This window comes from Oryctolagus cuniculus, chromosome 16 (assembly GCF_964237555.1).
Source record: "Oryctolagus cuniculus chromosome 16, mOryCun1.1, whole genome shotgun sequence".
NCBI classification, from domain to species: Eukaryota; Metazoa; Chordata; class Mammalia; order Lagomorpha; family Leporidae; genus Oryctolagus; species Oryctolagus cuniculus.
In genome coordinates, this window is record NC_091447.1 from 11,101,311 (window position 1) to 11,125,384 (window position 24,074).

Here is a 24,074-nt window from a genome sequence, read left to right on the forward strand (position 1 = left end):
TATAGTGAAAAATGTAAGAAACACATGAGTGTATTGTACATTATAATTCATTTGGAAAAAGGAAATGAAAAGGTAATACTTGAAGCAAGTCAAGAAACAAAGAGTTCTTCTCACTTTCATTGACAATATAATTTATAATCCAAGGCCTGGTTTTCTGTATTTTTTCCAGGTCAAAGGTCATTATGTCTACATTGAAGTTTAAAATTTCATTCCTTTTGAAAAAATAATACAGGAGGCATATTGCATGTGCCTCACCATTAAAAAAGTGCATGTGTGCACTTTTCACAGTAGTTTTATGTGGTAAACTCTAAGTAAGAAAATCAAAAAGGACGTCTTTCAGTTACCAATTATTGCGATTTCAAGTCCTAGTTTCCCTCCTAACTCTCTTTTCAAGTGATTAATAGAGCAATTATAACTTATTATCTGGGATTTCACTTTTACAAATAACAAAATGCTGTAAAGCTTGAGCTTAAAACACTGGCAGAACCGACTTTGGCTTCTCAACACTGAACATGCAATTGAACTCAAATTAGAAAGGTCAAAAAGGCCTCTGTGAGGGACTCTGCACTTTGTCAGATATATTTATTCATGTGCAGAGGATTAGGATTCATAAACATTTTGCCAGTTTTTTAAATGCTATTTCGTTTCCATGTTGTTCTTGGCCAGGCCATGTCAATACGGCAAAATGCTGCTTCTTATGGCTTATTATCAGTAAAATAATATGCATTACATAACCCAAAGGAATTGTAAAGTCAGCAGGAACATTGGCTCTGCATCTCAGTGCAGACACATCAAGGGTACCAAAAAGCTTGATTCTTAAAAAAAAAAAAAAAAAAAAAAAGATTAAGTTATCTGAGTATTGTACCGCAAACAGGCATTTTCTTCTTTTTACATACTTTTATCATGAATGTGATCTACTTAGCAAAACATCCCTTAACTATTCTTTTAGAAATGTGTACAAGATCAGTCAAAACAATATACTATTGGATTAAAACTAATTTGAGCATGGTACAGGAAATTCCTAGAGGCAACTGATTTTGAAGACATACCAGAAGTCCATTTTTAAAATTTATCTTGGCAAAGTTTACAACTAGATTTATCAGTTCAATCAGTGTCTGATGAATATTTTTGAACTTCTTCAATGAAGCACTTCGACATACCAACTTGGAGTTCGAAAGAAATTGAAGTGGCTGTCTAAATGAGAAGAGCCATGAGGTTGCTTGGAAAAGGCAGCAGATCTTATGTGAACAGCCACATGTTTGCAGAACCGGTAATGGACACACCGGTGGGGTGCCCAGGAATCTGAGTTTTGGTCCTAGGTACTGGAGCCTGTTGCCAAACAGCTTCACAGTTGCTCTAAGACCAAATTTGCCTACTGTTATGCAAAACCAATTAGTGGCACCCTAGGTTGCCTCCTCAGAAAGAAATTCTCCCAAGAGGTGAGAAGAGCTTTAAGCAGTTGCCATTGCTGTGGAATCTGAATGAAAACACTGAAAACCTTCCAGTGAACCAAGGCAAGGAGAGCACATGTAGCAGTAGAAGCCTTAGTATAGAGTTGAGAACATGGCCATTAAAAGACCACCTGTCAAAACAGAATAAACAGGGAAATAGTAATTACCCTGATTTGATCAGTATGCATTGTGTGCATTTATTGAATTATCGCTCTGTACCCCCTAAAGATGTACAACTATTGTTAAGCAAAAAAGTGTTTAAAAATCTTCAAAGCATTGGAAATGTTAATTGACTTGATGTCCTCATCCGCTTGTACTTCATAAATATGCAGCATTAAATTAATAATAAACAGAATAATGACAGTATTAAGCTTGTTGGAGAAAAACAAGTTGTCCCAGGACTTGAAAACTGTTTAATTGTTGCTACATCCTCAAGTATCCAAAAAGTCAACACTTATACCTGATTGGAGTATGTAGCATGTTTTCTACTGATCTCCTTCACTCTCTTTACAGTTTGGCTTTTGATTTCTTTTTCCTTTCTTTCCTTTCCTTCTCTTTCCTTTTCCCCCCGCCTCTCTCTCTTTCCTTCTCTCTGCCTCCCCCTTTGCTTTTCAATAGCTGCTGTCTCCTGTTGAGAATACTCACTGCTTTCATTTGACTTGGATTTCACAAACAGTGGCCAGCCTTGCTGATTGTGTTTGTGGATAATCTTTTTAAGATGACTTTTTGCTCCAAAGCTGTGGAAAAACTCTCTTGAATTGACTCTAGTAAGTGTTGACAACCACCCCTGAGGTGAACCCTTGAGATGGTGTTGTCCCAGATGCTCCTCAGGGGTTTGTTTGCATTGGATTTGGAATAGGAAAGTTGTTTTGCCATCTTTTTCATTCTCTAGATTATGTATGCTGAGGTTTAGTCCATTGGGAAATGGGCGTGAATCTGGGAAAGCTTACAAGCTCCTAAGTAGTTGCAATTCATGAAGAGAAGAAGGGAGAACTGAATATTGGGAAAATGCATGCTATGCCAGAATAATGTTTTTCCAGAGTCTTCTTTAAGCCTTGCCACATTGAAAGAGAATGTGTGGACAATCTAAAGAGAGTAAAAGTATTTTCACAAAATATTTTTTGAGATGTATTCAGGTGTAGATAGGGCGTAGCATGTTTCATTTCTTATATTCAACAAATCTTAGGAAAAACATAGCCCCAAAGTGATTGCGGATGTTTAAAATTTGTTTCAGTAAATGCCACATGATGTGGAAGTTATCCAGACAATTCAAAACTCCATTATGCAGATATTCTGTATAGTTTGTCTTTAGGTTTTTCAGAGGGATTACAGGGAATGTGGGGTGGGAATCTGAACAATTCGTAGGTTATGGTTATCAATAAAAGAAACATTCTCCTTCCATGGAAAAGCAAACATGTTATGACATTTGTTTATCTGTCCATCCCTTAAATAGCCTTTTATTTGGGCATGCTTTTGTGCCCCAAAGTTCTAATACAGTAAAATAAAAGGAATAAAATCAAAGTGCTTTGGGAATATATTATAGGACTGCACTTGGTGGAAGTCAGGAGCCAAGAATTCAATCCAGGTCTCCCACATGGGTGGCAGGAAGCTGGAACTGCTGCTTCCCAGGGTCTACCTTAGCAGGAAGCTGGAATCAGAGTCGGAACTTGAGATAGAACCCAGGTGCTCCCATATGAGATGTGGGCATCTTAACTGGCATCCTCATTCCTATGTCATTCACCTGTCAAAGGATGGTTTGTTTTTAACTACTGGGATGGAGGAAAAATTTAATAAGGGAAGTCATTTGACTTAAGTCTTTAGAAAATGAAACTGATCAACTAAATTCTAATAAAGATTTATTACATATTAGAAAATCATCAAGACATTAAGTCTTGGAATTATAGATGGATATGTTTGGGTTTGTCTGTTTTGTAATTGGTAGAAAAGAAGTTATGTTGGGCAGGATAAATGTAGATAATAAGGCTAGATCAGTGAAAAGGAATATCACAAGGAGTTAGAATATCTGTGGAAAAATATGGGCACTTCAGACAAATGGCTTCATGATTTGGAGGTAAAAAATAACCACAACATCACCAAAAAAAGAACAAAACCAGATAATACATGATTTTGTGAGACAGTGGAAGCTCATACAAGAAAGAACGTATTGAGGAAATATTACTAGAAACCACTTCCCCCAGATAATCAATAAACAAAATTACAATCTATCGAGGATGCTGGGACTGGCTCTTAATGGCTTGTGAAAGTCAGTGCATGTCCCTGTTTGAATCTGAGTTTAGTGACATCACAATGGGAGCTCTAAAGGGACCAGACTACACTGGGAGGATTAGCACCGTGGAAATCAGTAGAACCTAAAACCTAAAATTAGAGATTTTTTTTTTTTGACAGTTAGCTCTTAAATACTTACCAGAGTATCACTGCTACATGATGTGGGGGAAAAAAAATCTTCTTAGCAGGAGACTCAACATTTGAAAAAAAGAATACTTTAAAATATCTTTGTTTAAAAATAAGGGAAAGACTTAAAAACCTGAAATTAGCATATGAAAGGAAGAGAAAGTAAGAGCAAAGGAGGGGCAGAGTATCATGAACCAAGGCAAATGAAACTTGAGGACTTACCAGGTATAACTGTCAAATTTAGACTTATTTGTAAAGCAGGAGCAAGTCAACACTTTCTGTGTAAGATAGTTGGTGTCCAAACTAAGGATAATATATTGGTAAGCTTTACAGAAAACATTGAGCAAACTTCCATTCAATGTTATTGAAACTTTAGTTTGACCTGCATGTGTGATCTAAACTTTTTTCTCAGTATATTGTACTAGGGTTCCTCAGAAAGTTAGTGAAAAATGGAATTAAAAGATAAGTTTATTTTGGTGAAAAAAAATTTCTTGAAATCCATGAATAGTTTTTTCATAATTTGTACTCTCCATGACACTTCAAGGACTTCTTGTATATCTGAAATTTTATTCATTAATCAAACCTAGATTGATAGTCTGAATCATGTACCAATTTTGCATTCAGGGCAGGAGCTGTGATTCAATGGCCTAAGCCACTGGTTGGGACACCTTGTCCCATATCTGACTGCCCAGTTGGGGTCCAGACTACTCTGTGATTCTGATCCAGTTTCTTACTAATGCCCACCCTGGGAGGCAGCAGATGCGGCTCAAGCTCTCACCCATGTGAGAGACCCAGATGGAGTTCCTGATTCCTGGCTTCAGCGTAGCCCAGCCCCAGCTGTTGGGAGCATTTGAGGAGTAAACCAGCAGATGGATGATCTCTCTGTTTCTCTCTCTCTCTCTCTCTCTCATTCTACCTTTAGGATAAATAAATAAATCTTAAAAATGAAAAAAATTACATCCATTATCCTCCTCCTACTCATGCTTGATTTAATATTTATTTCCAGTTGAAGCAGACATTTTAGTGCAGCCCTTTAAAACAAAACTTTAAACTTTCTATTTTCTGATTTTATTTATTTTTACTCAGCTAATTTTTACCATGGGTATTTAAATATTTCATGGTGTACAAACTCTTCAAGGTTGATTATCTTGAAAACAGTGAGATATTATTTGGAATTCATAGGGCTCAAAGTCTTCCTACTTTAATTAATTGGCTGATATATTGTGTAACCTACATTTCTTCAAGCCATGGTTGTTTTTGATAAAATTCAATTAATAAAACAGTAAGCACAGTAATAATGCTGGTCCCTCTATCTCATTCAAGGAGTTCCTTCAGTGTCTCATGTGAGTTGATTGACTATGACAGGTCATTCTTTTCTTTTTTTTTTTTTTTTTTATTTTTTGACAGGCAGAGTGGACAGTGAGAGAGAGAGAGACAGAGAGAAAGGTCTTGCTTTGCCGTTGGTTCACCCTCCAATGGCCGCCGCGGCCGGTGCACCGCGTTGATCCGATGGCAGGAGCCAGGTGCTCCTCCCATGGGGTGCAGGGCCCAAGTAGCTGGGCCATCCTCCACTGCACTCCCTGGCCACAGCAGAGAGCTGGCCTGGAAGAGGGGCAACCGGGACAGAATCCGGCACCCCGACCGGGACTAGAACCCGGTGTGCCGGCGCCGCAAGGCGGAGGATTAGCCTAGTGAGCCACGGTGCCGGCTGACAGGTCATTCTTCCTCTTGGTCCTCTTGTTACCTTTGTAAACTTCGTAGGCTTATATAACTCCTGCTCATCAGAGCAGTGACGTCACCCTTCTTCATCCACAAGTAGGCAGGATGCAGGCAGATCCAACCTGAATTATCTCCATAGTCTGTCCCTGTAGTGACTTGATTGTAGATGAATACACTCTGTTTTCATTGCTTTGCTCTAGTTTTGGGCAGGGATCTTCATGACTTCAAACAAATAAAAGAGGCTATTTTGAGAATGACTCATGAGTCACAATATGGATAAAATTATAACCAGATTTTCTTATGCAATCAAATTAAACATATACAACTAATTGCAGACATCTCTAAGATAATTATTTAAATGAGAGTTGAATTTTAACCACCAATCCCTCCTCACCAGGGAATTGATAATAGTTCATCTGCATGGAGGCTCTCTCAGATCTTTATCACCATCTCCTCCCCTTGTCTACTTGGTCTTGCTCATCATAGTCTTCCAAAGCTCCACATCATCTTTGATCCCAACAGCTGAGCCCTTCCTGCATTTTGTGTGAATTGGTTTGCATGTTGCAGGGGAACCATCAGCTCCCTTTGAAGTGAATTATCAGTCTGTATGGAAGAATATGTATGTTGCTCTTGTTTCAAACACAACAGTCTCATTTTAGTTCTCAATAGGGTGGAAAGAACATGGACTGAAGATCCAGACCTTGTTTCCTGTTCTCTTATGTCAGACAGCTTGTTGTATTTTTATTTTTATCGTTTTGAAAATTTCTATCTTCTTATCCTTTGAGACTGAAGGTGATTGCTTAAGTAGCTGTGTCCCTGCCGTCCCCATGGGAGATCCAGGTTAGAGTCCAGGCTCTTGGCTTTGTTCCAGAGGACTGAAGATCTGTTTCTCTGTCCTCACATTTCAAGTAAAAGTAAAAGCAAAAATAGTGGTTTTTTAAAGTTTTTTGGGTACATGGAATTAAAAGGTTAGTTCAAGAAATTTGAAATCCATGCATGTGAGAAAGTCTTCCAGAAGCTTACACACAATGTATCTTATGAAAAGATGGCATAGATTTCATAACTTTCTGCACTGAACAGAAATAAACATCATTTTGTGCCCCTCAGAAAAGAACTTTTGAAATTTTATTTACTTTAAAATGTAATACATAAAAATGTATAAAATATGAATGAGTAACTCAATGAAACGTCAGAAAGAGATCACAGCCATCATCCAGGTCAAGAGAAATACTAATCTTTATACCTGAAACCCCTTCTTTTTCCCTTTTCAATCCCTTTTGGTTTCCTTAAAGTAACCAGTTTTCTGATTTCTAACACTAGAATTGCCAGTTTTTAAACTTTACATACATGAAATTATACCATATATATTCCTTTGAATCTAGCATCTTTTGCTAAGTATTGGTTATGAGATCCCTCTTGTTTTCTCAGCTAGCCATAGTTTATTCATTTTCATTCTTACATAATACTTCATTCTGTGAAAATAATTTTTTTGGAAAATACTACACTTTATGTAGATATTCTACTTTTGATGGACATGGGAAAATATTCCAGTTTGGGATCTTTTATGTACAGTACTGTGATGGGCTTATATACACATTTCTTGGCACATTTGTTCCCACATTTCTGATGGGTATGTGTCTTCAAGTTATATGCATGGGTTTAACATCTGTCAATAACAACAACCCTTTGCATAATGATTGCTGAAGTTTAGTTTACTCCCAGCAACATGTGACTGTTTCCATGGTCTCATAGCCTTTCCATGCTAAGTAATGTCAGACTTAACATTTCAGCCATTCTCTTGGATGTGTAATGGTATATCATCATGGGTTTTATTCGTGAGAATATTTACAAGGTAAATAAGTTCAATGGATCATGTGTGTATACCATTTTTGAAGTACCCATTCGTTCTTTAGTTCACTTTTAGACTTTTTCCTTGCTGATTTGAAGAGTTCAGTATAGGAACTATTGTTGGTTTAAGATACTGAACTGACTTTTCTTTTCAGTATCTTAATGGTAACTTTTGATAAATAAAAATAACACTTTAATGCAGTACAACATTTTCCTTTGTTGTTACTTCTGATTGTTTCCCAATTCCCAATGGCATAAAGAGATCCTCTGAAATCTTTTCTCCACCTTTTCTAAAACTTTTACCTTTGACTTCAACATTTAGAGGCACAGTTTACTCAGAGTAAGATTTGTGTAGGACATGAGATAAGGGTAAAATTTGTTTGGTTGTCAATGTGGAGAGACAGTTTATCCAGTACCACTTATTGAAAGGTCATTCACTCCTGGCCGGCGCTTCAGCTCACTAGGCTAATCCTCCGCCTTGCGGTGCCGGCACACCAGGTTCTAGTCCCAGTCGGGGCGCCGGATTCTGTCCCGATTGCTCCTCTTCCAGTCCAGCTCTTTGCTGTGGCCCGGGAGTGTAGTGGAGGATGGCCCAAGTGCTTGGGCCCTGCACCCCATGGGAGACCAGGAGAAACACCTGGCTCCTGGCTTCGGATCAGCGCGGTGTGCCGGCCCCAGCGCGCCGGCCGTGGCGGCCATTGGAGGGTGAACCAACGGCAAAGGAAGACCTTTCTCTCTGTCTCTCTCTCTCACTGTCCACTCTGCCTCTCTCTCTCACTGTCCACTCTGCCTGTCAAAAAAAAAAAAAATGTCATCCATTCCCTATGGATCAACAGTGTTAACTTTGTTGTATAGATCTTGACACTGTATTTCATCCCATAGGTCCTTTTGTCTGTTCTTGTGACATTATTGAGCTGCCTTGAGTACTGTACTCATAAAAAGTCTTAATTTCTGGTAGAACAAACCTTCTAGTTTAGTTTTATTCTTTTTTTTTTTTACTTTTATTTAATGAATATAAATTTCCAAAGTACGATTTATGGATTACAATGGCTTCCCCCACATACCGTCCCTCCCACCCACTACCCTCCCCTTTCCCACTCCCTCTCCCCTTCCATTCACATCAAGATTCATTTTCGATTATCTTAATATACAGAAGATCAGCTTAGTATACATTAAGTAAGGATTTCAACAGTTTGCTCTCACACAGAAACATAAAGTGAAAAATAATAGATGATTTTTTTTAAATGATGATGAAATCAGATCAGACCTATTGTCATGTTTAATCCCAGGGAGAGTCAAGTTGGGAGTTGATAATTTCTTTTTTTTTTTTTTTTTTTTTTTTTTTACAGAGATTTAATGCTATAACGAGTACTTACTTTTATTCTTAAGGGCAGACCTGGCTACTTTTGGTCCCTCTGTATTTGCATATAAGATTTTAGAATCAGCTTGGAATATACTTATAAAGAAAGTATGATGGTCAAAAATGAAAATAATAACTATCTGACCCAACTGAAGTAAAGCTTGTGTCATTATAGTAATATCAGATAAAGTTGACATTAAGGCAGAAAAGAGGAAATATGAGATAAAGAGGAATATGTCAACATAATAAAATAGTCTATTCACTGAGAAGAAAAAACATTCACAATTCATGTATTAATACAACTTCAACCCATGTCAAGCAACAATCAGAAAATCCAAATGGAAAAATAAGCAAAGCCATGACAGTAACAGATTTTAACACACAATTCTCTGCAACTGATATAACAGGAAAATATTGATGGATGAATGGATAAGAACAATGTGTTACAGATGCGATATGGAATACTGTTCAGCTATGAAAAAGGCTGAAACCCTATCATTCATTACAACATGTGTAATCCTGGAGAATTAACTGTGCACAGATATCACCCATATGTGGAATCGTGAAAGTTGATCTTGCTCTTTTTGTTGCCTGACTGCTGCCATCCCTAGTCCCACACAGGCTTCTGGGGTGGGCTGTCCCAGTCGGCTCTGCCCTACAGCCGTAGCGTCCCCACCAGGCTGAAGCTGATGCCTGAGGACCTGAAGGAACAGATTTACAGACTGGACAGAAAGGGCCTGACCCCCTCACCCATTGGTGTGATCCTGAGAGACTTCTGAAATGAGCAATGAAATTGGTAGAGCTCTAGCAAAACTGGTCAATAAGCAAAGGTGTGAAAAAGGATTTTACCACTTACTTTAATAGCGTTAAAAGGATTAGATGAGAATATTAAAAACTGTGTGTCAGGATTTTGAAAACGTCTTAAAATGAAAAGATTTTTTTACAAAGCTGAATAAGGAAGACAGAAAATTTGAGTGGATCTACAATCATGAACAAAATTGGGTATGGTTTTTTGAGAGACAGAGACAGAAAGAGGGACAGAGAGAAAGACAGACAGACAGAGACCCACAAAGAGAGCTCCTGTCTGCTGATTTGCTCCTCAGTCCTCATTGTGACAAGAATGGGGGCTGGGCCAGGCTGAAGCCACAGACAGGAGCTGGACCCAGGTCTCCATCACAGATGGCAGGAAACAAATTACTTGAGCAGTCACTGCTGGACCCCAGGGTCTATGTTGGCAGGAGGCTGGAGTCCAGCTCCGGAGGTAGGTTTTGATCTTGGGTAACTCCAGGAAGAGAGGTAAGCATTCTAACCTGAGTCTTAAATCAGTAGACTAAATATCGCCAGAGAATTTAATCTCTAATACTAAATTTAAACACTAGACCAGTGTAGCTTCACCTATGAATTATACCAAGAATTTAAGGAAGAAAATACAATCTCTGTTTAATAACAAAGACAAAGAGAGGAGGGAAGAACATTTCACAACTGATCTTTTGAGACCTTTATGATATTCCTACCAAAATTTCCAAAGAACCTTATAAGAAAGAAATACTATGGGAAATATTGTTCATAAACATAGTAAGTGAAACCCTAAATAAGTTATTAAATATCTTAAGTGCCCATAACAAAATTGATTTATCTCACACAAATGTAGCATTAACTTTCCAAAATGTCATTGTTATTTGCCACATTAAGAGAATAAAGAAATGAGACATAACTATTTAAATTGGTATCTTAAAAAGGGCCTAATGAACACCTGATCATAATGAACACATTTTGGCAAACAAGGAATAAAAGGAAAAATTAACTTCATGAAGTTTATCTACAGTATATTCTATAGTATACATCAGATTTGAAGGTGAATTATGGAAACTCTGTTGAAATAAAAATAAGACAACTATACTTATCAATTCAAGATCTCACTGTGGATTCTGGACAGTGCAGTAGGATAAGAAAAAGAAATGAAAAGTATCTAGATTAGAGAGGAACAAATCTCTCATTAATCACAACTGATATATGATTATGTGGAAAATAAATATTAAAATATTAAATATTAACATATTAAATAAATAATAAAATAAATATATAATTATATATGTGGAAATAAATATTAAAATATTAAAAATAAATGTTAAAAATATTTTCATTTCAGGGCCAGTGTCATGGCATAGTGGATAAAGCTGCCACCTGCAATGCTGGCATCCCATATGGGCATTTGTTCATGTCCCAGCTGCTCTATTTCTGATCCAGCCCCCTGCTAATGGCCTGAGAAGCAGCAAAATATGGCCCAAGTATTTGGGTCCCTGCACTTGCATGGGAGACCAGGAGAAAGCTTCTGGTTCTTGGCTTCAAATCAGCACAGCTTTGGCCGTTGTGGCCATCTGGGGGGTGAACCAGTGGATAGAAGACTTCTCTCTTTCTCTCTCTGCCTCTGCCTCTCTGTAACTCTGCCTTTTAATTAATTAAATAAATAAATAAATCTTTAGAATTAAGAGAAACAAGGTAAAGAGTATGTGATTTACAGAATTCTGTGCTATCTTTGAGACTCTGTAGAGCTAGAATTCACTTAATAATGCTTTTAAAATACAATGAGGTGTGGCTCCTGGCTTCGGATTGGCACAGTGCACCAATTTCTAGAAATTTTTGCATGCCACTTGGGGGGTGAACCAACGGAAAAAGGAAGACCTTTCTCTCTGTCTCACTCTTTCTCACTGTCTAACTCTGCCTGTCAAAAAAATACAATTAGGTGTTATATATATTATAAATGTATAATATATATAAAAGTATAAAAAGAAGAATAAGCCAAATGTCCAGCATAAATATGTTAAAAATAGATTTCATGCATTATGTTGTAAAATATTTTTGGAGAGGTTATAGATATACAAGTAAATTTCCGTATGTATAATGAATGCAGATTAGAAGACCAGATATTGTAAAGGTCTCAGTTCTCCTCATATTGGACAAAAGATTAATTTAAACTCCTTTCAAAATCTCATTCCACTTTATCTTCATGCCATTGCATTGTCATCGTGTTCTGTTTGAGAGTGGGTTTTGTTTTACTCATTGGCATTGCTGATCTGCCTTTGCTTGTCCTGGTTCCTTGTTTCTTTTCCATTTACTGGCATTTCTGACTTGTGGAAAGATCTGTCTACATGCCAGGCAACTTGTCAGTGTGTATTAAGAAAGAAGTGCCGGGAAGCGTCTCAGAAGCCTTTGAGGTGGAAGCAGTTTGCTCTATCAGAGATTTTGAAGAGCAGGCAGTGTTTGTGTTGGTTCTTGAATGATCAGTGAGGTCCCTCCCACTCAAAGAAGGGTGGAGAAAATCGAAGTCAGAGGGAAGAGTTTACATAAGGCTATAGATGGAGAGAAATACTTGCATGTTAGGGAAACATGGACACTTACATAAAAGCTAACAAGAGTATTTAGTAGATTCTGTACATGCTCTATTATCATGTTCCAGCTGTTCTTGCAAGAGCTCTGTTTAGTTTCTTTTGTGTTCTGTTCTGAATCATGAAAATAATAGCTGATTTTCGTGTCTCATGAATACAGAGTGAGTTTTTAAAACACTCTTAATCAAGAGTTCCTTCAAGGATATTCCTTGACTCTTTGCCTTGATGGATCTCAGCCAACTAAACTGATTTTTGGTGATTCAAATGGTCTGATTCTAAAGAACCTGGAAATCACTCCTTCACAAGATGATAGGACCATACTTTTTTTAGTGTTTTAAAATAACAATAGTACTTACAAACCACATGTTACGTTCAACTTTACCAACATCTGAATTGTGTCAATAACAGTATCATAACTTTCTGTAAAAAATGTAAAACAATTAATTTCCCTGTCACCAAGCCCAAACATTTGTATAAAGTGTTTCTGTAAGCAATGGTAGTGATTAAGCTTTAGATAGAACAAAACTGGATGCAAGTTTCATGTGTCTAGAGATTCTGTTAAAATTACCTAACATATCTTATAACTCCATGATAATTATTACTTAATGGAATTGCTCAACAAAGATGCAATGAAGGATATGTAGTATTATTTATATCTGCATCTGCCTTATCTTTCTAGAAATTTTTGCATGCAGAAGTTCTCTGGTTTGCATAAATTATTTCCTCGTTTATCTTTTAATAATTTTTACTAATGCTGTTAACCTAATAGTCAATGCTTTTGCTCCATCTTATTGGCCAAACTAAGCATAAAAGAGTTTGCCGCATATTCTTATTTTTTGCTCCAAGTGTATAAAAAGTGCCTATTTATTTAATATTATTTCATTGTTCAGTTATTAGATTATAAATAATGACCAATACTCATAAATACTTATCAAATGGATGCTTCAGTCAAATGGTTTTAGCGCTTATAATGGTGAGTGATTAAATCAACAAACTCTCTTAAAAGACACTTCTCAATTCTGTGGTCCCTCCACACAAGATCTTAACTTTATGAAAACAGACTCTCCATGCTGCCTGCCTTCTTGCCAGCCGAGAGAGTACTACCCACTGCCTTCTCTGGAGAACTACCAAAGGAAAAATAGAGGACCTATACTGAGAAGTTTCTGAATTCATCTCGGTGTGTATACACTCAAAATCAAACAAATTGGGGCAATTTACTGAAGGCTAAATCCTCTAAATGACACTCACCTAAAACACTCAGGGAAATGGTTTGGGAAGCTTAAATGATCAACTTAATTGCCTTAATTCTCTGGGTTGCTTTTAGAAGCAGACAGAACTCTTTCATATCTGAATGAAGATTCCAAATTGGGGGTTTAAGGGTGTTTGTGTTTTTGCTCTCAACACACTGAATCATGTTGATCTTCCATATAACTCAGGTCCTAAGAACAGCCCAGACACCTCCATGTGTGAGGGTTCCAGAAGGGAAGCGTCTACATTCATGATCTGCCTGTAGCTTTGTTTCCAGTAGCTGCACCTTTCAATTTGTCAGCATTTTCGCCCTGACATCACAGGGGAAGTTTGTGAAGTATTAAGTATACTGACATAAACTTGTGCTTTTGTTCTCCAAGTTCGCACATCTTGTGATGTTTCAAAACTTTTTATTAGTAAAAGCTGTCTGATTTCTATTGAAAATTATTTTTTCTAAGCTCTGAAAAGGAAATGAAAGGCAACACCATGGAGAAAAGTGGCTCACTCAACCCTAATTCTTGACTACAGATTTTCCTAGTAACCTTCATTTTATGATTCAGTAGTTCCTCTGAGTTAAGAGGGTGTTACTAGGATAACATATTCTTGAAGATATGATCTGAAATACAAGATTAAAAAAAAATGATCTTAACAAATTTTAAGAGTTTAGGATTTCAGGAATGCTCACTGACACCCAGTGGCTCTAGTGCTGCCTTTTTTTTTTTTTTCTCCTCTCACCCAACTGCATTGCAAATAAACCTTTTGATGTTTTAAAGGTTTTTCTTTGGCAGCTAAGAAAAACACTCTGGAAAGTTATATTTAGTGAATTTGCCCATGTATAAATATCCCAGAGCTAGTCTGTTATCCTATGGCATCTGGAAGAAAGGTGCTATTGTTTTAGATTCCATGATTGAAGTACAGAATAATCAACTCAGAGAGAGCCTGGGGGGAAGATTCACTCACATATGCCGTGGAAACGCATAATCCCTGGGTATTTTTTTCTCAGTCTTTCCTACAAATGAAGAGACATAGCTAAGTCCAAACTTTGTTACGTCTAGTGACAAGGGTTCCTGTTCATGCCACATCCCAAGGATACTCAAAAAGTTCATGGGAAAAAAATGGAATTAAAATTTGAGTGTTAGTATAAAAAAATTTGGAATGTATGCACAGTTTTTTCACAACACACATTTGCAGTGAATGTTTTGAAGAGCCCTCAAATGCATGGATTTCCGAATGTTTTGCATCAAAATGAGCTTATCTTCATGTTTTATTTTCTGCAAACCTTTGAAGAGTCCTCCTGTAACCTGTGCCAGTTTTCATTTGAGACTTTTACCTTCTTTTTTTTTTTTTAGGACAATGGCTTTTGATTGATGCTTTTTGTTTTTCCTATTACTTTTCTTGCTTTCTGGGTTACAATAACGGAGAGACTCTGCTTGCAAGACTCAGGCGATGCATTTTCAGCAGTAAAATGCCAAGTTCATCTCCAAGTCCTTCCCAGGGACGCATCGTCAGACTAGTTCTGACAAATACGGGTCATAAATTCTTTAAAGCTCCTCTTCATTCCAGGCAAAGCAACGTTTGCTGGGTTTCTCCATGAAAAATTGGTGTAATTCCAGAAGACTGTGATAGATGTGCAAGAAAGGAATTTCTCCTTTGCGTTCACACAGGCTATATCCTAGTTATAAATAAAGCCGAAGTCAAATGAATCAGTTATTTTACCTTTGGTTTCACTTGAACATTTTCTCCACTACTTGATTCAGTGGCAATTGAGTAAGAGCAGTTTTCTCTTGGCTTTTCACTGCGGAGCGTTTGAATGAGTGTGTGTATGGTGCTTACATGTAAAAACACTGCAGAAGTATGCGTGAGAGATTGCCTACTTTCTGTACAGGGCAGCATCCTTAGGGTTCATTTGCAGAATGCAGCTGCATAGACAGACAAGATGGAATTTGGTTTGTGATGACCCTACAAAAATCACACAAATAACTCAGATGTTTAATGAATAATACACACAGGCACGCACCTGCTTCAGGGACTTCATAGATTAATCTTGTGACCAATAGAAAAGCCCCTTGGAATGTAATGACCTGGATGCAAAACAGAAAATAAAGCTGGCTACAGTTTTAGAACCGATATCAGCAAAATATTAACCAGTTCTTGGAGCAAGCTTTTCCCGAGGGTTAGGTTGGTTCCATTTGCTTTGAATCTGCAAGACTCACTGTGGAGTCATAATCTTCTGCTCATGTTCTTATCTTTTATTCCTGCAGCTGGAGCCACTTTCTGAAGATGTGCTTCACCAAACTCCGAATGTCAATGCTGTTATTTCTTTGCAGAAGATCATTGAAATTCAAAGTATGTCGTTCAAGTTTTTTTTTTTTTTTAATTCTTGTCTGGTAAAATGAGTTAAAATTTTATTGAGACTTAGAGCACAAAGAATCAAGCTCAGAGTTAGGATAATTTGCACATATGTTCTTACCTAAGTGTCTTATTGCATTATTCTTAATATGGCTATCTTATCTTCAGTGTTGACATACTCAGAGAGTCTAGATTTACTATCTGTGTTTCTCATATTTTGCAAGCACTTGGATTTTTGTTTACAATACTAAGCATTTATCCAGAATGATGAAACAAATATAGAGATTATGGCTGTGTAGTCCAGTCACACCTAACGGCGAGTTATTTCCTAAATGATGTTGGTATTCAGGAATCAGTTACTAGTTTTAGGTTTTCTAAGAAAGGAAAATCTAACTCCCAAAGCAGGGTAAATCAGAGATTCAATATTTTTAAAAATTTGATTTATTTCCTTTTATTTATTTGAAGAGTGTGTGTGTGTGTGTGTGTGTGTATGTGTGTGTGTGTGGAGAGAGAGAGAGAAAGAGAGAGAGAGAGATATGCAGGGCTGGACAAGGCTGAAGGCAGGAGGCAAGAACTCTATCTATGTCTCTCATGTGAGTGGCAGGGACACGGTTCCTTGAGCCATCACCTGCCTCCTCCCAGGGTGTGCACTACCAGGGAGCTGTATCAGAAGCACAGTAGCCGGGCACTCTGATATGAAATGCAGGCATTCTGAGCAGTGGTTTAATTGCTGCACTATAATGTCTGCCCCAATTCAGGCACTGTTTTTTATTATCCATTTCCCTTCACACACACACACACACACACACACACACACATATACATTCAGAGAGAGAGAGAGAAATCAAGCACATATTAACATGATGGTTAACGTGAAGAGAAAAACCAAATGGCGGGTGCCGTGGCACAGTAGGTTAATCCTCTGCCTTTGGGGTCAGCATCCCATATGGGCGGACACTGGTTCGAGTCCCGACTGCTCCACTTCCAATCCAGCTCTCTGCTATGACCTGGGAAAGCAGTAGAAGATGGCCCAAGTGCTTGAGCCTCTGCACCCGTGCAGGAGACCTGGAAGAATTTCCTGGCTCCTGGCTTCGGATCGGCACAGCTCCAGCCGTTGTGGCCATTTGGGGAGTGAACCAATGGAAGGAAGACCTTTCTCTCTGCCTCCCCCTCTCACTGTCTATAATTCTACCTCTCAAATAAATAAATAAAATCTTTGAAAAAATAATAAAAAAGACAAGATTAAGTGTTAAAATTTTGCTCCTGTCCTATAGAAGCATTCATAGTTACTACTGAGAAAACCCCCTTCCAGCCATCTCTAAGTCACTTTGTTTGATCAGTAGTCATTTGGAGGTATGGGTGTGACTGGAGTTACAAGTAGATGCAAAATATTTTTTCAAAATCCATGCATAGTTTTTTTCATAATACACATTTTCAACAAACTTTTGAAGACCCCCATACATACCCAATAAATGTTTATATTTTTTAAAAAAATTATTGATTTATTTGAAAAGCAGAGTTATAGAGAGAGGAAGAGAAAGAAAGACAGAGAGAGAAACAGAGATCTTCCATCTGCTGGTTCACTCTCCAAATAGCTGCAATGGCCGGAGTTGGGCTGATCTGAACTCAGGAGCCAGGAGCGTCCTCTGAGTCTTCTACGTCGGTGCAGGGAACCACACACTTTGGCCCATCCGCTACTGCTTTGCCAGGTGCATTAGCAGGGAGCTGGAATGGAAGTGGAGCAGCTGGAATTTGAACTGGTGCCCATATGGGATGACGGTTGCCTATTAGGACACAACACAGGTTCCCCCCCGCCATAAATATTTAAATGCTGGATCAAAGTCTCTGAGGTACATCTAAGGTGAGGGAGCTGACACAGAGACAAGAAAGGGAAGGATAGAGTTGATTTCAAAAAGTGCAGTAAAAAATACTGTCCTCATCTTGACTTATTTTCCACTATGCGTAGATTAACAGTGTCAATATATTGCATGTGGGCAAGAATCTTGAAATGATCCTTGACAGAATTATGTTCCTATTCACCCCATCCCACACGCTGTTCCCTTTCAGATCACTGATATATAACAATATCTCATTCATACATAATATCATCTTTTATTCTGAGCATCTTTTGCTGTTTTAGATGTAGAGTATTAAGAAGTGTTGTTCCTAAGTATTTTTAGCACAGCATGTTAACAAACACTTTTTGAGTATTTACCCATTACATGTTGATCTTTCCAGAAGTTTATAGCCCAATAAACAGGAGACAACAAAGTGATATGAAAATAGGGATCACTGAGATCATGAGAAAGGAAGATCCTACCTTTGGTCCCTTTCAGCTGGGGACAAAAGGTTCTGGAGAATGAAGACGCTTTTGGAAAGTTGTTTTGACAATGATAGAGCCTGAGTTTGATCCTATGGTCTGAACAGGATTTCAAGAAGCTGAAGAAAGTGTGAAAGTGCTTTGGAAGGAAGAACTAGAAACCAAGAACTCTACTGTCACACAAGTACCAGTGTGACAAATGTGAAAGTTGTAATGTGTGTCCTTTTCTAGAAATTCTAAATTTGCCTTTTGTATTGAATTTAATTTTCTAGTACTGACTTTCTGCTGTATCCATAGTGTTTGCCTTTAACCAGTGATAGTTTCAGGTGACATGGGGCATCTCCTCTCACCAAGCAAACTTGCTTGACTCTTGAAAAGGACTCACTCTACTATCAAAACTTGCTACATGGGAATCATGCCACTGAGGTTTGGGAAATCCCATCTTCTGCTCCAAACTGTATTTCACACCATCCAGTGCTGACCACTGTTGCTCAGATTATGCTTCCTTTGATGTAAGCTTTGATTCTTCATGGTCTTAAAGACTTAGTCAGCTCCCACCTACTGAGATCTAAGTATCCTCAACTTCCAGGTTCCCATATACCTGGGATATATATACCATATATCCTCCCTGTTGTTAAGTCTTCCTGTAGGGAATTCCAGACCTGAAAAAATATGATTCCTGTCTTCCTGCTAATTATCAAATGATTAAGCAATGAGGACTAGCAGAAATCAAATAAAGAAGAGCTCCTCCTTCTGAATCAAGGCTATATAATGTAGTGGGCACTGCTGCTGGTCTACCCTGCATCCATGCCCTCCTTCCATCTACTCTGAAAGAGTCTGGTCTTACTCATAAATCCTTGTCCCAGATACCACACAGCTCAGGGGAAGATGAACTTCAGATCCATCAGGCTGTTCTTAATCTGCAGATGTTGAGTCAGTCAACCTTTTAAACAGTGATTGGGTAAGAAATGGATACATGGTTCACTTCTGGCCAATAGGAAGCAGGGTTTGCTTCATGGGTTTCACCCAGTGTAATCACGTAGATCTAGATCCTGTACCTAAAAGGGCCTCATGCTTGATTTATTGCTCTTGCTTTAAATGTATAACTATGTTTCCAACAAGGAGCCTCCATTCTCATTGTGCACTGGTTCATTCAAATTATAGAGCCAGTCTTTATGAAAACCAAATTACTGGTGATACAAAAAAAAAAAAAAGAGAAAAATTACCAAGAAAGAATGAGACACGTATCACCTTTGAGAGGGACTGAGGTGGTAGAGAGAGAGGGAGAGACAAACACAAATTGGGAAAGTGGTCTGACGCCATTTGGGTGAGAATCAGTACTGAGAGGTAGTTCAGCGCTGCAGCCCCGAACACTCTTTCATCTCCATGTGGTTCTAAGTGTGTGCTTTGGGCTACTCTTCCAAACTATAAACACGAAAGAGAGGTGTGGAATATGCACAGAGCAAGGAAACAGGTGGACCTTTCAAGTCTCAAACATCATAATGGCTGGGGAAGTTAAAACCAGGGGCCTTTGGCTTTGCACACAGTGCTTGATTTCTTTACAAAGTATAAAAAGCATGCTTGCTTCTACCTTCCCCTGTTTTACACCTGACTCTTCCATTTCAAGTGCTCCTATCGTATTCTAGGCCCTTGAGCAGGATCCACACTCCCATTTAGTGAAGAAAGCAGTCAGACTGGCCGCATAATTTGAAGGTCCCAGGGGAAAATGAAAACGTGTGGCCCCCCCTCCCTTGTTAAAGTGTTATGAATAATTTTGAGACGCTGCCAGGAGAGCGCTGAGCCAAGCATGTGGCCCTTCTGTTCACAGTGTCTTCGGCCACTGCACGGGGTGCCTGTTTTGACGCTGGCCCTGAGGTTGTGTTTATCAGGAGTGCCTCCTCTTCACGTTTATCTCAGAGTCACGTAGGTGTCTCCTTTCCACCTGGGGGAGCATTCAGGCTTCAGTCCACCTCCTAGCCTGGGTTCTGAAGGCTTCTTTTGTGCTGCAGTTGGGACTACAGGATGGGAAAAATATGTCAGTGTTGGGAAGTGAGCCTTGCAGCATGTGGGAAACATTCAGGCATGTTCCTAGATAGTCTCGTCCCAAGGCACACGGCAAGGTGCTGACAGGCTTTCTGGGAGTTTGTCTTTGAGAACGGAGCCCCCCAGCTGAGGGTATGCAGGTGCGGGAGGCAGTGATGAGCATTGGCCCCTTGCCTGGCCACATGTATGCGAGTATTTTGTAGCAGGATCATCCCTGTTGTCCTGTCCTTGTTTGTGTTACTCGGTGCGCTGAGGAAGAAAGGCCTTCCAAGGCTGTACCCAGGCAGGCTTTCTCCTGGCAGGTGAAGACCCCACCTGACAGGTCAAGGACTGGCTCCATCTTAAGATGATGGATGACATATGAGGGTCAACTGTCTTGGGGATGACAAAAGGGTTGCCTGGTTTAAAAAAATAAGCTTTATGCTTTTCACAAAATAAATAAATAAATAAATAAATAAATAATTGCACCACCTTATGATTCAGAGAGCCCACTTCTGGGGATTTCTGTAAAAGAACTGAAGGCTGGGCTGGATCTCGACACTCCCACGTGCACCGTAACCCGATTACAATAGCCACAGCATGGGAGCTCCCTACATGTTCTTCAGTGCATGAATGGGTAGAGAAAATGTGGTCTGGATCCATGTGCAGTGGAGTACAGTTATTTTCCTTTAAGAGAAGAGACCTACAGTATGTGATGCTTTAGCATAATATCCTTTGATAGCACAGGTTGTTTGTGCCAGTGTTCTTGTTTGTTTGTTTGCTTTTGATTGGCATGTCGTTTGCACAGTGTCTGCTGTGGAGTTGCTTTGAAAATATCCGTTGAATGAATGACTCAGTCGGTCTGTCCATGTTGGCCATAGTTTTTGTTTTTTCCTTAACCCCAGGTTTATTTTTCAACTTATCTAAGATATGGATACGCGTAGGCCAGCAATGCAGAATGAGGGATTAGGAAGAGCAGGCAAAATATACAAGATTTCATTTCTCCTCCCTACTTCACAGACCGCAAGAATGAATCATTTCTAAGTGAGGAGGAACATGGAACATGAAGTGCTGTGTGAGTTGCCTTTTCCTTGGTTGGCGGTGACCGTGTTCAGTTGGCTGATAGGCAGTGGTGGCAGGAAGGGTCAGGCAAGAGGAGGACAAAGGACTCTCCTGTGGTTGTTTCCCTTCCTGCCAGCCATCCTAACACCATACGGATTCCATGCAGTATTGAATTCTTCCACTTTCTGCATGGCACAGTGAGAAGCAGGTTCTCAAATTCCATTCTTTATATCAGTGCTGGTCTAGGATGACATTTTCACTGATTTGGGAGGGAAGGAATTATGAAGTGAGTTTTCCATAAAACTAAATTTATTTAGTTTGAAAGACTATAATTTCAAGTTCTAAGAACATATAATGAATGATACTGATATTGAACTGTGAAACCCCAAAATATGTGAACCACAAGGAGAGAGCCATGATTTCCTTTTCTTTATTTGAAATTTTTCATAGCAAGAGAACTCGTTTAAAGTGTCAACCAGTTAAGCAGACTTCATGCATGATAACAGCAATAATCATAGTATCATTTGATTTGTGGATCAAGGAAATATATATGTACACAAGGATTTGAGGATACTCTTAACATTTTTCTGCATCCCACGCAGTGGTTTGCAGCTGATAAGTTGAAAAACACTGGTATAAAGAATTTTTAAATGATATGAACTCTGTAGAATCCTTTCTCCCATTTACCAGCCTTGCGACGATGAATAAGTTTCTTCTCCGAGCAGTTCAAGAGGAATGAATGACCTATGACACCCTGCTGCTTTTCTAACTTGGTGCATAGGAAGCAGAATCAGAAAAGAGAAGTAGGCATTTTCTCCCTCAGTTCCCACTTCCATCTTCCTCCCACTCTGGTCATTCTCGCTTTTTTAATGGATTGAGACCTTTTTAGAATTCCTTGTTGTGCTAGTCAAGATAAAATGGAGACACAAGTTAAAGAGAGGAAGGGACAACATTTACAATTACAACACATGGTGCTGTCACTGATTTTCAGAAATGAGAAGCAACTTCCATGTCTCTTGTATATAAAATTTGTCACACACACACACACACACACTCACACACTTGCACACACAGTATTATTTAGGGCAGTGAGAAGTAAATGTTTAGTCCTCTGAATGTGTGGACCTTCTTGAGTAAAATTTGAAAAGGGATATAATTTCTTTTCTTGCTGGAGAATGTTGCAGATAACTATGGAACTGACTAAAGGGTCGTCATCATCCTGGGGACTCCAGTACCCACAATGCTAAGCGTGTACTCTCATACCTTCAAGAAAAGTCAGGGTGAGATCAGATTTTCCCTGGAAGAACTATTTGACACCTACTCCATGTCAAGACTGTGCTGTATTTATGTTTTCTGTATGTGCTAGTGGCTAAATGACTTTCTCTCCTCTTCCTTATTATTGTTATCTTTTATTCTTACTCCTCCTCCTCCTCCTTTGCTTCTTTTCATTTCTTCAGTTCAAGAAACTATCCATAAAACTAACATCTGATGCTAGGGAAGAACATAGAATCCTAAGTACTTGGGCCCTGCACCCCATGGGAGACCAGGATAAGTACCTGGCTCCTGCCATCGGATCAGTGCGGTGCACCGGCCACAGCATGCCGGCCACGGTGGCCATTGGAGGGTGAACCAACGGCAAAGGAAGACCTTTCTCTCGGCCTCTCTCTCTACTGTCCACTCTGCCTGTCAAAAAAAAAAAATAATAATAATTTCATTTTATTCTTTTTCTATCAGGAGTTAACTAGTTCGTGAAATAAAATACTAAATATACACGGTTAATGTATTAACTGTGGATAGTTCAAGTGTATGCTGTTTAATTCTCTTGGCAATTATGGGATCTGGATACTCATTAGTGAAAAAAACAATTAAGATAACACTTGCTCTAAATGGTAACAGTCACAGCCCTCTTTATCTGAAATGCCATTCCTAGCCATTACTCTTATGGTTATAATGCAATAATCTACCTACCCCTTCCCCAGGGAGAAAGGGCATTTACATCAGACAATCCAGGAGAAAATCCAGATTGTTTCTAAGCTGAAAGGAATTTGTATACATCTCATGTTGTGGGGGAAGTTGTCCAATATTTTAACCTCATGGGGCCATGCACACATCTGAAAGGGCTGTTTCCCCAGATTGCAACATGTGCTGCATAAATCATCTCACAGCCTGGACTGGCTTCTTCACTCCACGCCCAAAGGCTAACCCTAACTCGTTTGCTTCTCTCTTTTTGTCCCTTCCTATTTCATTGAAGTTTTCTGCTTTTCTGAGTTATCTCCCTTCTCTTCTCACGTCCAATGCTATCCTGGGAGATGCAAGGCAGAAAGGGCGGGAGGGTGTTTCCAGTGTCAGAAAGGGGCTTTGAATTAGGTCTTGAGATTTTGTTTGTTTGTTTTGCAAGCAGCGAGGGAGAGCTATTAAACCTGCATTTCTTGTGATCACTATGTCTTCACTAAGGATATGAGTGTGGCAGGGCTTATTTTTAACATTTTGTAAGATTTATTTATTTACTTGAGAGGCAGAGTTACAGACAGGCAGAAGGAGAAACAGAGAGAGATGTCTTCCATCCACTGGTTCACTCCCCAAATGGCTGCAACTGGCTGGAGCTGAGCCAATCTGAAGCCAGGATCCAGGAGCTCCTTCCGTGTCTCCCACATAGGTGCAGGGGTCCAAGCACTTGGGCCATCTTCCACTGCTTTCCCAGACCATAGCAGAAAGCTGGGTCAAAGTGGGGCAGCCAGGCCCCAAACTGGCACCCACATGGGATGCTGGCCCTACAGGTGGAAAGTTAGCCTGCTGTGCCACAGCACCAACTCCAGGGATTATTGTCAGATGGGAATGAAAAGTTTAATTCAGAAATAGAAGTGGTGTAAGATGAGAATTCACTGGCATGGAGCAGA

General features: G+C 39.1%; 1 protein-coding gene across 37 annotated transcripts in view; it reads left to right on the plus strand.

Annotated features, from left to right (window-relative positions):
• Positions 1-24,074, plus strand: part of HDAC9 (histone deacetylase 9) — a 1,002,499-nt gene that overhangs the window by 946,887 nt on the left and 31,538 nt on the right. For all 37 annotated transcript variants that reach the window (XR_011383068.1, XR_011383069.1, XM_051853225.2 and 34 more), the window contains one exon: positions 15,686-15,770. Coding sequence is in view for 35 of the 37 variants with exons in the window: in XM_051853225.2 (XP_051709185.2) it covers positions 15,686-15,770 (85 nt within the window). In the remaining 2 variants the exon portion in view is untranslated. The remainder of the gene's footprint in view (positions 1-15,685; positions 15,771-24,074) is intronic.